General features: G+C 41.8%; 1 protein-coding gene and 1 long non-coding RNA gene across 13 annotated transcripts in view; one reads left to right on the forward strand and one right to left on the reverse strand.

Annotated features, from left to right (window-relative positions):
* LOC116783101 overlaps positions 1–14482 on the forward strand; it is a 28090-nt gene extending 13608 nt beyond the window's left edge. For 3 of the 6 annotated variants that reach the window (XR_004355468.1, XR_004355466.1, XR_004355469.1), the window contains 2 exons: positions 919–1083; positions 1324–2250. This is a non-coding gene — a long non-coding RNA (uncharacterized LOC116783101). Of the gene's footprint in view, positions 1–918; positions 1084–1323; positions 2251–3023; positions 4808–5830; positions 6038–10947 lie in introns of those variants that run through there. The other 3 variants (XR_004355467.1, XR_004355471.1, XR_004355470.1) reach the window with 3 other exon arrangements.
* DCAF6 (DDB1 and CUL4 associated factor 6) overlaps positions 11188–14632 on the reverse strand; it is an 81479-nt gene continuing 78034 nt past the window's right edge. For all 7 annotated transcript variants that reach the window (XM_032680366.1, XM_032680364.1, XM_032680362.1 and 4 more), the window contains 2 exons: positions 12576–12681; positions 11188–11634 (listed from right to left, as the gene is read on the reverse strand). In XM_032680366.1, coding sequence (XP_032536257.1) covers positions 11570–11634; positions 12576–12681 — 171 coding nt within the window. In that variant the 3' untranslated portion in view covers positions 11188–11569. The remainder of the gene's footprint in view (positions 11635–12575; positions 12682–14632) is intronic.

The raw sequence follows: 14632 nt of genomic DNA on the forward strand, positions 1-14632 counted from the left end.
CTTTAAAAACTGGCAGTTTAGCAAAAACATCGAGCAAAAACAATTTCCCACTGGCTAGAAAAATACTGCTGCTGATCTCTCCAGTGAAACCAAGCAAAAAACTTTATCTCATGCAAACAGTAAGTTCTGTGGGTTTGGTTGGTTGGTTGGTTGGGGTTTCTTCTCTGTGTTATTTAATAAGAAATCAGGTGCATTCTTCACTTTTCATTGTAAGCCAAACTGCACTATGACATTGGGAAAAATCCTGATTCCTTTTACAACTGCTGATTTTTGACAGCTCCCCCCTCCCCAGTCTTGGTTATAGGATTGAACATTAATCTATAAAAAAGGCCTGGAATTTGATTACTGCTTGCTCAATACAGATTAATTAATCTGCAGATTCTGCTGCATAAGACCCCTGAATTCATTCCTCAAGCAGGGATGATGATGATAAATGAAAAAAAGCTGGTGTATTTGTCCTGGACTTTTCAGGTTGTACCACCCAAAGAGAGCCCAGGTGTGATGAGGGAGCCGGGGTGAGGGGCTCTCCCAGGCAGCTGGAACTCCATTTGCACAGTGTTTGAAAGTTGAAGCTTCACCGTGTCATTATGAGCGCTGAGATGCCAGAGCTGAAGTAATTCCTCCCGTCAGAAACTGGGAAAATAGGAACTACACTTTCTTTTCCCAACACCTCCACTACCCCTAAAAAAAATAAAAAAAAAATCTGCCTTTTTTTGTTTTTCTCTTAAAGAGACCACATGTTGTTCACAATGGCAGAACCCAAAGTCGTGCACATGGAATTAGGTAGAGAACTGAAAAGCCTCTCTGTGCTGCTGCTATTATGGGGTAATTTTTACTCACTTACTTGGAATAAGGGCTGGGTTTAACTCTTCCCTTTCCTGTCCTCTCCTCTGTTCTCTCTCCTTTGTCCATTAGCAGAGGGACCTTCCTGGTTCTACCATTTCTTGAAAACCCAGTTCACAGATGAGAAGTTTCAAGTACAGCTTGGCAAATCCAGAGGGTGCTGGGGGAAGCAGCTGATACAATTCACATGTTCACTCATCTGCTGCATATGGAATGTAAGGAAGAGGAGTCCAACAAAAGGTAATTTCTAAAGAGCACACCAAAAATCACACACCATCCTTGTTTCCAGCTGGGGAATTGGGGTTTGCTATTCCCACCTGGAAAACTTTCCCCTTTTGATGTTTGATGGTGATAATAACAAACTATTACATGAGTTTGGGATCTCTGCTGCATCCACCATGATTTTAACCTCTCGTGTATCATTTTTATATGGCCTGTCTAATGATACTGATTTTGGTGCATTATACTTATGTTTTGCAGTCCTGGTGATACTTTGGTCCAGTTTCACCTGAAATCAAAAAGATTTTATTGCTACAGTCTGTCCCTGGGAAACCACTAAGACAAGAAATGCATTTTCAGTTGCCTTACGGCTTGTGCTGGACCCCAGAGCCCAGAATGACTCTTAGGATTAGGACTAAAAATCAAGAAACTCAGTAAATACAAGTGAATTCAAATGAAAGGATGGAAGATGTGCAGGGTTTCAGGTGGGTTTGCTGAGCTCTAAGTACAATTAGAAAATGGGTAAAGAGAAGTTCACTGTGCTGTAAACGAAAAAAGATTTCCTGAAGGCTGAATTCACTTCCTCATAATCTGCATTTTTCAGCAAGTGGATCTGATTTTTTTTTTTTTTAATGTTCTTGTAAAGCCAGGAAAATGTTTTAGAAATTACTAACATTTGTCGTGTTTCTTGGCAGAATAGTTAGATACTTTGGTTAAAAAAAAACCCCCATACTAATGGTCTCTCTTGAATAAATACTTTAAATAACGGGAGCTGTTGAATGGATTAAAAATAAAAACAGAACAAAAGATAAACAGAACAAAAGATAAACAGAACGTTATTTCTGCAAGAAACCGGTGTCCAGATTTAGCCCATGCAATTTTTTGCCAGAAGAGGGAGGCTAAAATTACCTCCAGCTAAACCAAGGCTCCCATATCCTTGTCATTTAGGAACTCTTTCAGTGACATGCAGGCAAAGACTGGAGCTGACAATTATTTGCAACAGAAAAAAAAAGAACAACAAAACAGGGGTCAGAGGACGTGTTATTTATTGTGCCCATCTGACAGCCCCAATGCAATGAGATGAGGCAGAAGTGCCCAGGCACTGTTTACAAGAAGAATCATCTCTTGAAATAGATTTTCGTTTCCCTTTGCTCTGTCATAATTAGGAATGTCAAATTTCTTCGGGGGGGGAAAAAAAAAAAAAGAAAAGAAGGCACGGAAGAAGTCTTTGCTTCCTCCTCTTTCTCAGAAAATGAAAATATGAGTGAGAATTGAAATATCTGCCTGCAAAAAAAATATTCGTTTGCTCGGCCTGAAATTTATTTACATTTTTGAAAGTGTAGAGTGCACTGTGTATAATCTGGTTAGTTCAAAGAAAGTCTATTCAGCTCTGTTAAACAAATATGAGTTCTTTACCTTTGAATGATAATAAATCTGTTATCCAATAAACGTAACACAAGATGCCCGTAAATCAGGAAAAAATTAAGAAATGCTGCAGGTAGAAAGCAACAGTGTAGCTGAGCAGTGCAAGGAAAAGGTGCTACATACAAGTTTTCCACAGATTTTGGATGCTGAGGCATGTTGTGTTTCAGAAAACAACCTTGGAAAATTAATTTAATATAACACCACATTTATTACAATGGACTTAACACTGCGCACGGTATAAAGGAACCACAATAAATGTGATTCCCCAAACACCCCGACCCAAAGAGCAGCAATTATTTAAAACTAAGCTGACTTTTTTATACAGCTAAGGAGCTGGTTATTTTGGGTGGATGGCTGGTTGGTTTTTCTCCTGATTTCTGCCCTTAGATACAGATGTTTCCCCCATGCTCAGGTCCTGAGGACTCCCTACAGCTGGCTGACAAAACAGGATAAAACATGGGTCTGGGCCATGTTGTAACAAGATGTTTCTTCTCTCCTTTTTTTTTTTTTCCCATTTCAAATTGTTTTGTGAACAGAAAATTCTAAGGACCTTTAGTTTTGGAAACATTTCTGCAACAAAATATGTTGCCTGTGTTTTAAGAGAGGTTCGGTGACTCCAACAGCATCGATTCCAGCTCACAGCTGCGTTTGGATCTGGAGCCCTTGGCTCTGCATGTGTGTAAGGCTGCCAAAAGCTTAACTTCCCAGGAAAAATGGGAAGCCCTCCCTGTCTCTGCTGGCTGCTCCTGAGAAAGTGCTGTGAGTGCACAAGTCCCTTGCTTGGGGCAATCCACGAGGCTTGGATTACGTGGGAATTTATCTAACCCAGCACGTTTCACGGCTCGGTGAGCAAATCTGGGAACACACTGATGTTTTAAATTAAATTTTGCTTCTGATGCGCCAAATCGACCACCTGGGTAGATTCCTGAATCTGCATGTCTGGCTGTGGAGCACCACCCTCTGAGGCAGCTGAATCCCATCCGTCTGCCACCCTCCAACCCACAATTTAGCCCAGAAGTTGCGTTTTTCTTAAGTGCACCCCATCCTAGGCAGTTACCATGGCAACCCAGGGCCCGACTGTCAGACGTCAATCCTGCTACAACTCTGCTGCTGTCAGGATACAGCTAAATCTCTAAGGAATAGAAGGCATATTTTATGGTCTTTATTGTGAGGTCTGAGGTGAATACAGAGCTCAGGTCACACCTGCACTAACCCACCCCATTCAGAGCTGATACTCCCGTACTGATGACAAGTAATTACATTTTTTGTACCAGCCTTTTTACATTTCCTGTTTTGAGAAAGAGCCCTTGGAGCACTCGGCTTTGCTATCACACAGCTCACCAGGCAGCACATCTGTGCAGCAGCAGTGCCACTGATGGTTTACCAAGGAACACGCTCTCTCCCTCACCTCCAGAGGTTAATATGAAGTTGCCAGGGTGGAGGGGCATCGTTACAGACTGAGTCACCTCCTGTTTTTAAAAGGCTGATGGGATGGGGGCTCACCTCAGACACGTTAAAGGGTCCAAACTATGGTTTTATTATTGTTCTGTTAAGGCATGGTGGGCAAATTTTTCATTCCTTCTTGCCCCCTTCTTCCACCTGTTGAAGGGCAATTCTGATGTTGGTGTCTCTCTTTGTAAACTGGATCTGACACCAGTTTAAAGCTAAGCTGTATAAAAGCTAATTATTAGCATCATGACCACTTACATCATCACTTAGTTGATCCCAGAGCACTGTCAGAAGAGAATGGCAGCATTGACTCAGAGCCTCACATCTGGCTGCTTGAGCATCCCCTTTGCTCTCTTTTACCAGAAACTTTAGCTATACACTTCAAAACCCTGGTGGGCACAAATCTGGAGCTCTGCTGCCAGACAGAAGAGGTTCCCAGCCTCGCTTTCCCATCTCCTCTTTCTCCAGTAACACATCCTAGTGGATGTCCCATATTTTTCAACCTGCAGTGTCACTGAGGTGCCAGCCACACTCTCATGGAAAGGAGAAGAGCCTGTTTCTCTTGTAGATATATAGCACAGCAGTTTGTTATCCTGCATAGCTCTGCAACATGAAAATATTTTGTTGTGACAGTGTCATATGGCCATTACACAGCAGCACAGGAGGTCACATTAATCTGACAGGCAGCTTTAAATGCAGGATACCCCCTGCCATGCTGTGGGCAGGTGGCATTGGAGCTTTCCCTGCAGCCCAGCTACGCTTAACAATCTTCCCTATAGTATCCCTCTGTTTTTAGGCTCCTTCAGTGAACCAAAAAAAAATCACTGCTGCATTGAAAATTTTCCCCTTCCTTGGGTCTGGTTCATCTTTTGATTTATCCTCACCTTGCTTGCTTTCAGCTGCCCTCTGCTTTCCAGGGAATGAACAGGCAGGGGGAAGTGGAGTCCTTTCTTCTCCTGCTCCTCATGTCTGCTCTCTGCCTGTCCACTGACAGGCCAAAAGGCCAGGGGTCCAGCCACCTCTGCATCTCAGGCTCACTCTCTCACACTTTTGAGTCACTACTCTGAACTACTCGATAGAATGCCAGCAAACAGAATGCCAGAGGGGAAAGATAGTGTGAGAAGTGGGATGAGAGAAATTACATGATGAATCTCATTCAGTTTCTCATTTTTGCATCTTTTGCCCAGCTCTCCTCCATAAGAGTATGTAACAGGCCAAATTTAGAGCCTCCAGATTGCAATCAAATCCATTCAGCACAGGGATGTGAAATTCCTGTGGTGTGAGTGAGGCTGAATTCCTGAGCCCTCACATGGATTTTCGGAGTGGTGGGGGAAGGCGTGCGACTGTCACCCTCGGTGGCACCCACGGACCCGGAGCAGGCACACGTGGCCTGGCTGTGGCTGTGAGGGGGTGAGGGGCTGGGAATTGCTCCTACCACGGTGAGGGGGTGTTGGTGGAGGTGATGACTGGAACTCTGGGGCTGTGTGAGAGTCTCCCTGCACTTGGACTGAGCAAGTGCTGCTGCCACAGGGAGAGTCACACTCTTCACATTACTCACTGCACAGCAACGGTAGCAGGTGCACAATATAATTATATTTTTAAAGAGAGAAAATTCACTTGAGAAAAATTGGAAAGAAGTTTGAAGTCTTGTATGTAACATCCTGGAGCCTGTAAAGCTTCTGTAGTGCAACCAACATCCAAGCCAAATGGCTTTGTCACAGTGCCTAACTTTATTTTAAAAGCCATATTCATTTAAAGATTTACAGAACCCTTCTTTACTCTCTGTAATCCTGAGTAAAATAGCCATGAATTATTTTAAAGTGCAGTATTTTCCCTTTGAAATGTTCATGAAATTAAACAGATAATGGTCCCAGACATTTTTTTCCATGAGCAGAAGTGGTTGCATGGATCATCCTATGCCCTCAGAGCTGGCTACTGACAACCACGACAACTTTAAGTCAGCAAGAATTGAAGTGAGATCACCAACTCACCTTGCACCTACTACCTAAGGGTCATCACACTCTGAGGAACAGAAATCCCACCTGGCAGCTTGGCAAGTGTGACATTCAACCCACCATTAAAGGTACCTTGTATTAATTATCATTTCTTTAGATGATTTAACAGTTACAGGTTCATTTTTAATGTACGTTGTTTTTAACCAAAGTTCTTTAGGTTTGCATGGGGATCCAGGACAATAATGAAGAGTAGATATGCAAGAAATATTACATATAAGATAGATAAGGAACATCAGATAGATAAGGAACTGGTGAATCCTGCTCAGTGATGTATCTACCCCTGGAAACAAGTGAGAGCCAGAGAACAAAAAGGCCAGTTAACAATTATTATTATTATAGAACATGAAGCAGCTCTATTCAGTTAGAAACAAATGGCCAAGTAATTACTAGAAGATTTCTGTCTTCCAGAGCTGGTTTCAAAGATGCAGAGTGGGGGCAGAACTCTTTGTCATGGGGCTGTGGCACTGCCATGGCTGCACCAGATCAAGTTTGCTGGTGTCTCATCAGAGCAGGAGGGTCCTGGCAAGGGCTGGGGCACAGCACTGTTTGCTGCTGCTAAAAACTCACAACTGCAACTCCTCATCTTTTTGACACAAGCTTCACCATCCACGTTTGAGGTGTTGCTTAGGAAAGGAGTCTTCAGGGTCACTAGGAGACAGGAGTTAGGGAGCTGAGGTGAGGGTTCTGAGGCCACTGGGGGTAAAGAAGCCAGAAAGATTTCGGGGGTTGCCTCCTTGGCTAGGCAAAAGCAGAGCCCATTTGCTTCTGATCCCTTCAACTCCCTCCCAGCAATCCTCCTTTCACTACTCACTGGGAATAAAAACAGTGGCTACGGGTGGCCAGATTGCCTGGGGCAGGTCAGGAAGGAGAAAATACTGGGAATGGGGTCTGAGCATGGAGTCATCCCACAGAGAAGAAGAAGATCTACAGTGCTGTTTGTGAACAGCTGCAGATCCCCTGGGATTTGTTTTCCAGTTAGTAACAAAGCACATTAACAAAGTCTGTTTAGAAGGTTTTACACTTGAGTGAGATTTTCCTAAATTAGTAGCCATCAGTTCTTATTCGGAGAGTGAATCTGTCAAATTCCATGGATTATACCAGTGTACAGCCCTCCTCCTGCAAAAAAAAGGGCAGGGGGTCATAATCAGAAAAAAAGGAACTTGCTTTAAGAGTAGCATATCCCTGTTTTTCCTATCAAAACACTTTGTTGTGTCTTTCAGTAGTTTTAGTAGTTGTAGTTTTTTGGACTTCAGTAATGGGAAATTATTCTAGAGGGGAGCATTAACAGAAAGTTCTTAAAAAGGACTGAGAAGGTAGATGGTACCTTTTCATCAAAAGAACAAAGCAACTGCAAATAAGAAATGGAACATTTAAACCTAAGGAAAATAAGTCTCTATTACCCTAAATAACTCGGACTCAATAGTAGAGAGTGTCACTGAGAAGGCAAATTGGATGCTCACACAGATAACATGCATTTGTGCATGTCATAATTAATGAAAACAGCTTAAAATTGATTTCACCCCACATTTCAAAGACTAAATCAATCTCTGTTTAGGCAGGGCAGATGACCTCTGTGTCGTGTCCTGCACTTCAGCTGAGGATTTAGAGTTGGCCTCTTGTAGGGGTGTGTGACTGGTGCTAATTGCACCTCAATTTTTCAACGGTGCTGCCAGGTCTGGCCCATGAAACAGTGCTGTGTGGAGTATCCCTAAGGATTGTCAGTGATGGCCTTAGCAATAGGCCTGAGACTCAGGGACTGAACCTGGCTCATAACCTTTCCACAAAAAAAGTGTCTTTGTAGACATGGCCACTCAGCTCTCCAAGGCAACACCTCTGAGTGTGTGTATCCATCCATCCATCCATCCATCCATCCATCCATCCATCCATCCATCCATCCCTTACACACAAGCACACAGACTCAAGAGTTATTTTGCTGATCCAAGGAGAGTGATACCTCTACTGAACATTTACTTGTGGAATTTCTTCCTCAAAAACATCCTCTGGGATGTTCTCAGACACCTGAAGGTGTACACAACAGTTCACTGCAACGTTTATCTACTGCTTAGGTGAGAAAAATTCACACTAAAAGTGATGCAGGATGCCATTAATGAACCTTGTCCTCCTGCCATCAGGGGAAGGCACGAAGAACTGAACTTAAGAGTGATTTGAACAAGCTCAGCATCTTCTACACTTAAACAAAAGATTGTGTCCTACAGGGACACCAGTTTATTTACCAGGAACTGTAACAACACCTCAAAGAAGTTGCTTTTGGTCTTTGCAATGGCCTTAAGGAATATCTGTCCTAGGAGTGAGCTCAGTGACACCTGAACCCTCACTCTTCCCAGGACTTAAGCACTGACAGCAGGTTGTGGCAGGACACAAGGACCAGCTTTAGCACATCTTCAGTCCACAAAGCAGGAAGAGAAGGTGTTCCCTCTACTCTTATCACCACCCTGTCCATCAAATTTTGGCTGTTATTAGAAGGTAAAGGGTTTGGATAGGTCTTTAGCTTCCACCCAAATCACCTGGTCATTTGATGCTTAACAGTATTATGGTCTACAGGTGCAGCAGGAATGGTGGCACTAGAGGGAGCTCTGGCAGCATCACCCACCTCCAAGCCCCCCACTCTGGAACCAGACCCAGATCACAAGATTTGCCTCTAAAATTGTGAAGGTTTGGACTCTCTGGTGGTTTATTCCTTATATTACCTTCTATGCACATTTGAATATAATTTTCAAATGTTTTTTTTCTGCTACAAACTCTGGAATTACCAGCATCCCCTCTGCTCTTGCCAACAGCTGCTGTAACTGCATGGTTCTAGGAACTCAGATTTAGCCCACTAACTAAATGTTTATGGAAAAAACCTAATTCAAACACTATGGATATCTTAATTTTCAAAAAACTACTTGAAAGCTTCACTGAAGTTTAAGAAATCTTCCAAGTATTCAACTTTTTCCCTTATTGAGATTCAACCCTCCTTTTAATCAGTAAACCCACAGCTAAGCATTGCAAATTAAAGTTAATATTTAGCCTTTGAATAAATAAGAGACATTTTGGGAATAATGTGCTCATTGGGGAACTCTGAAAAAAAAAAAAGACGTACAAAATTATTGCTTTTATTTTATATTCTATGATCTTCACTGGCAATTGCTGTGACTAAAACTAAAGTGGCAGAAGCAGCTTTGTTATTTTTAGAAAGACATCCGCAGTGATTTATTAAACCTCTCTAGGGAAGACAAAAGGTATCCTCTCCAGATACTTACTTCAGGAAGAATTTATTTTCAAGGCAAAAGTTAATAATTTCTAAATAAGAACAGTCAGGCTTCCGTTGAAACACCACGGTCACTCCTTTTGAAAGCAAATACATCTCAAATATCATCTATAGAGGACCTAAGAACTGCAGCAAACACTGTGCTATTGGATTTAATTCACAGAACTGCTCAGAGGGCCCAAGAGGGGAAGAGGTCCCCCTTTGCCACACAGAAACATGGCTTTATTCCTCTTACTGCTAACAGATAAAGTGGAGCAGACAATCCTACCTTATCTATATACTAAGTATCTCATATGTATTTATTGTATAGTTCTTTTAAGTCTAATAAGAGGAGAACTCCCATTATAAAAATTCAAGGCTAATTTACACGTGGTATTAAAAATATTGCTCAGTGCAGTGAGCCAAACCTCAGCAAGGTTTGAATAATTCTAGACCACTGTGTTCCCCCTGTTCCCAACTAGATGTACCACAAAATCATAAAATATTCCTTCATTTCTTGCTGCTCTAAAAATGCTTGCCCAAAATGTTATATCATGAGGAAAAAAAAAAAGTTTTGCCCCCTTCTCCAACAAAAGGGCCACTTACTCCATCAGAAAAGACAGATATCCATATCAGCTGTTATTTTCACTCCATTTCCCTAACAAACAAGCAACTTACTTTGACTTCTTTTCCCTTGTTCACATTAGATCCATTCTCAAACACCAGATTTCCATCCTCTGGTGCAGTGACCTCCTCTGGGTGCGAAGTTCCCTGTTTTCCACAGGGCTCCAGTGTTTTTAGACAGCCATTCTTCTCAGCACCTCCTGCCTCCAAAAACTTCTTTTCCCAACAGTTTTCTTCTCCTTCTCTAAATTTTCTTCACTGGGTCACTTTCAAGGCTTCTATACTTTGCTCTTCCTCAGTAATTTCTTCTCTTCTCCTTTGAAATAACAAACAAACCAACCCACCCCACTCACCCTCATCCATCTCCTCACACTTTTCCTCTCCCCTCATGTTATTCTTCCCTTGCCCAAGTATCTTCACTGTTACTGGTGGCTGAGTTCCATGTTAATTCCCACTTCTCCTCCCTCACAAATTCCTCTTCATCTCTTCCAATTGTTTTAGTGTTCCCACCTCCCTCTACTTCTGTGCTTTATACCCCTTCCCCACATCCCTTCAGCCTGCCTGCACTGTGAATCAGGACATCAGAAAGTTGTGCTAATGTTCTTTTTCATTTAGTGTGGGGAATTCTTTTTGTTGAGGTAAGCAAAGTTTGTCAAGGCTGTGTGATGAATGTGTATTTTAACGACAAAATAAAGCCTCCAGTACCCTCATCCCCCTGATTTAGAATTCTCCCCAGCATTCTGTAATCCCCAAAGGAGCCTCTCAGTGTCTGCCATCTTTGGCAATAAGCACTGAGCAAACCACTCTCCACTGCTCCACCTTCCTTCCTTCACTTGCTCTTCCCCATTGCCATCCAAAAACGTATGGAGAAAGGGGAAAGCCTGTTATGCAGACTGAACTACCTTCCTTCCCAAATAATTGGGAAATTCCCAAATAATATTCCTTCCCAAGTAATTACTCCTATGAAGCAATGCATGGGAACTTTCAAATTCACGTTCCTTTGCGCTTCATTTAGCCTTTCCTAAATCCAGTGGAAATGAAGATATATCTGCTGATGTTGCAAAGAATGGAAACTCACAGGTCAGTGAAATGCAACTATTTCACCAGCATTACAGATTCAAGCCTGGAGAATGGGAAGTGGCACCATAAAACTGATGGATTTTGCCTACAGATATGTGGGTTGCCTGTGGAAGTGCAAGAACCAAGAGATATGGGGTCCCAAAGTCACAGAGAATCCCAGTGCTCACTATAAGAAATAACTGTATTTGTCACTCCACAAACATGGTAAGAAAGAATGCAAATGAAGGCAGTAATGGGGTTATAGTTACAAGGTGATAAATTGCATAGAAAAAACCACAGAACTACTTAAAACAACCAAATCTTTTAATTAGAAAGCAACAAACATGCAAACAGCAGGTATAGAAATTTATTTGAACCAACGTTTTTACTATAATGAAAGTTACTTTAAAACATTGATCCAAGCTCCCACATTTGCAGGTTAAGGAAAATATTGCACTTTGCATCTTCTAGCACCCCTCATACATGGCAAAACGTTTGAAAAACATTTTTGCTTATTTTAACTTGCACACTCTCCCCAAGTCATGCACACAGTCATTCAAAAAACAAAAGGTTAGGTTATCCAAAAGCAATACCTTAGAATTGCACTAAAGCTCTGTAAGGAAAAATATAATTAATGTCTTATACAAATTCCACTGATGTCTCGGTGCTCGCACACAACTGCCAGTTACTCTTCGTCTTCATTTTCGTTCTCCTGACCAGATCCTTCTGATCTGTCACCTTCCAATCGATCTGTAAAACACAGAGACTTAGTAAAGAGAACTTGCAAAATTGTCTTTTTCTGGTAACTATAAAATACTGCCTCCCTGGGCTGTTACAGAATGGGCAGTGGCTGTGGGTTATACGGTAGAAGAAAGTCTGTGTGGACTGACAAGCAGAGAGTGGGTAGGAATGATGCCACAAGAAAGGAGAAGAGGAGAAAAGCCCTAAAGGATTTCCAGGCATAAAAGGGAAATTTGTGTACAGAAGGAAAAAGCTTGTAGCTGCTGACTGGCTGTCAGCACAGGCAAGATGAATGCAAGCGAAACATTAAAATGAGATGGTGAGTACAAGGGACTGAAGTGCTGTTCTGGGGAACTGACACTAGAATAGCTGCAGTTAGAAATCTGAATACTCCAGAAACTGGGGGATCACTGTCTGTCACTGAATGCATCAGAAAAAGTACCTTTGGATGTGCATGTTTAGAAAAGGGCAAATACAGAAACGTGCGAGGCAACACGACTGGATCAACATCAGTCCCTCAAACAACATCCACTGTCAGGTTAAGAAACACTCCACTCAGCCATAACACAGAGTTCTGCTGAAATTGTTGTAGAATCAAGTGTTGGGCAGTTCTTTTGGTGTTTTATTCCAAAGAGACTGCCCATATTCAATATCTGCAGTCACCTTCACCTACAGGTCTGTCAGCAGCTCTGTCAGGATGGATAGCGTGGTGAATATCTAAAAATACATTTTGATCTTTGTTTTGAGGTAAAAACAGCTACAAGAATGTTGCAAGCCTCACACCAAGAAGCAATACCTAAGCACTTCTATTAAGAGAACCGTGAACAACCCTTGAATCTTTTCACCAGCCCCAAGCATAGCCACAGACAGCTGAAGGTCTTGATGATTCTCCAGTCCATCTGCTATTTCACAGACCAGTGTCATGGGAGAGCTGTTCAGGAGTCTCTCACCTGCTCTTATGTGATTCAACGAAGCCAACATTCGTAGCATGAAAGAAGCTGGAACAGTAATAGTGTTTCTGGTCTCTTCCAGCATTAGTTCATTACGGGTTATAACCTGGAGGCAGGGAAGGACAAAAAAACAGCACCAGAAATAAACACAAAATTGTACTGCATCAGTATGGGTTTGTAGATACAAAGCTCCTATGCAAAAGCCAAAATTACAATAAGGGACCAATATTTTAATAATTACTATTGAATACAGTTACTTTAACTGTATATGGTGAGAAAAGCCAGACAGTGGACTCTGCCTACAGTGTCTGTCTGTCTAAAGAACATTCTAGTAAGATCATCATTCATTGTCCACACGCACAGTAGATATCTGAGAAAAACTTCTGAAATGAGTTCTTGCATGAAGTAAAGCAGAGTGATGAGAGAAAGTGCTGTTCCAGATGGCAACTGTTGGAGAGAACAAGTTCCAGCACCAGCTCTGGCCAAGAATGTGGGAAGGAAAAAGAGCTGAGGTTACCCTAAACTCCTACCTTCATGCTGCTTGAAACTTTTGGAGAAAATCCAAGGAACACAAGCAATTTTCTATCCCAGTTCTGGAACATTCTTCAGCTCCATAATTCTTTCTAAACAGATCTACAGCTTGCCTCTAAATTACTTGAAAGAGCCAGTTCCTGCTGTCTTAGTTTAAAGGGAAAAAAAATCCACTAATGAATACTTATAGCTCTCTTGCCTCATTCCTTCCTCATGGTACTTCCTTACCATCCTTCTTTTTTCCCCATTGAGTTCTAATCCCACACTGTTGCTGGTCTCTCAGCTTTTTGACCATGTTCTTTCATTTATCACTAAGCACAAGAGTTTCTTTAGGTGGAGACAAGTTCTGCCTGTTATTCAGTCCTTCCTCCCAGATCAGCTGCTGTAAGACAGGAAAATAATGCATTTCTTTTTCTCCTTGAGGCTCCTTCTCCAAGCCTGTTCCTCTTGTAAGGAACAAGCTCTTGCAAATGTTTGCAGTGCCCTTCTCCCAGCCAAACCAAATCACCTCTTCCCTGTCATTCTCAGCTGTTCACCAGGCACTTTGCACAGCTGATCACTCCCTAACAGAAGCAAGCTGAGAAGGCAGCAGGAAGCCATTTTTTCCTCTTTCACCCCCTATTTCTCCAGTGCATCATCAGTAACACCCCTGACAACCTCCTTCTGATGCTTTTTCTCTATTCAGAGAAAATATTCTCTATTCTCTGCTGTCTTTTCCTATTCACTGAGGTCACGGCCTCTCTCAGTTTCCCCAAACACAACACCTTCTACCTAGGTCTTCCCTTCCATGGAAAATTCAGTTTAGGTATGTTCCACATTTACTCTAGCTAATCTTAACATGCTGAAAACTATTTTACTGCCACAAACATCTCCTGTACTCTACATAAGTTTTTCAATACAGGGATTAAATTAAACTACAAAAAACATGTCAAATTACAAACCACACTGCAGTCGACTTTTCTGAAAGTTCTACAATTTTTAGTAAAGAAAAAAATAATCAAATCTTTAAATGTTTCGTTATTATTAAAAATCAAATGACAGAAATGACAGTACATTAACTCCTTTTAGCAGACATTTATGTTTAGCAATATTTCTAAGCCCCAAAGGCTCCAAAGCACATCACATACTAAAGCTGTCACACAACATTACAAAGAAGTGTCGCTTCACTCAGTGTTACTGCTGCTGCTAAAAGAATGGGAAAGGTTCAAAACCCATAAGTGGATGGTTTGGGGTTTTTTTCAGGGAATGTAGAATTGTGACTAAGGGTTGTGGGTTTCTGTTTAAAATATGTATAGCACTAATAACAATATATATATCATCTATAACAATTAGAACCCCCCCCTCTACTATATCCCTGCTGCCCAAGAGATTTCACAGAAATACCCCAAACTAGCCACCCCACAACCAAATCTGTCCTGTACTATTAGTTACAGAAAAACACATAATATTTTAATAAATTATGTTATGTAAGCCACTGATATGATTATTCAGCACTCAGCTATATGATCACCCCAGGCCAGTTGCTA

Source organism: Chiroxiphia lanceolata, chromosome 2 (assembly GCF_009829145.1).
Source record: "Chiroxiphia lanceolata isolate bChiLan1 chromosome 2, bChiLan1.pri, whole genome shotgun sequence".
NCBI classification, from domain to species: domain Eukaryota; kingdom Metazoa; phylum Chordata; class Aves; order Passeriformes; family Pipridae; genus Chiroxiphia; species Chiroxiphia lanceolata.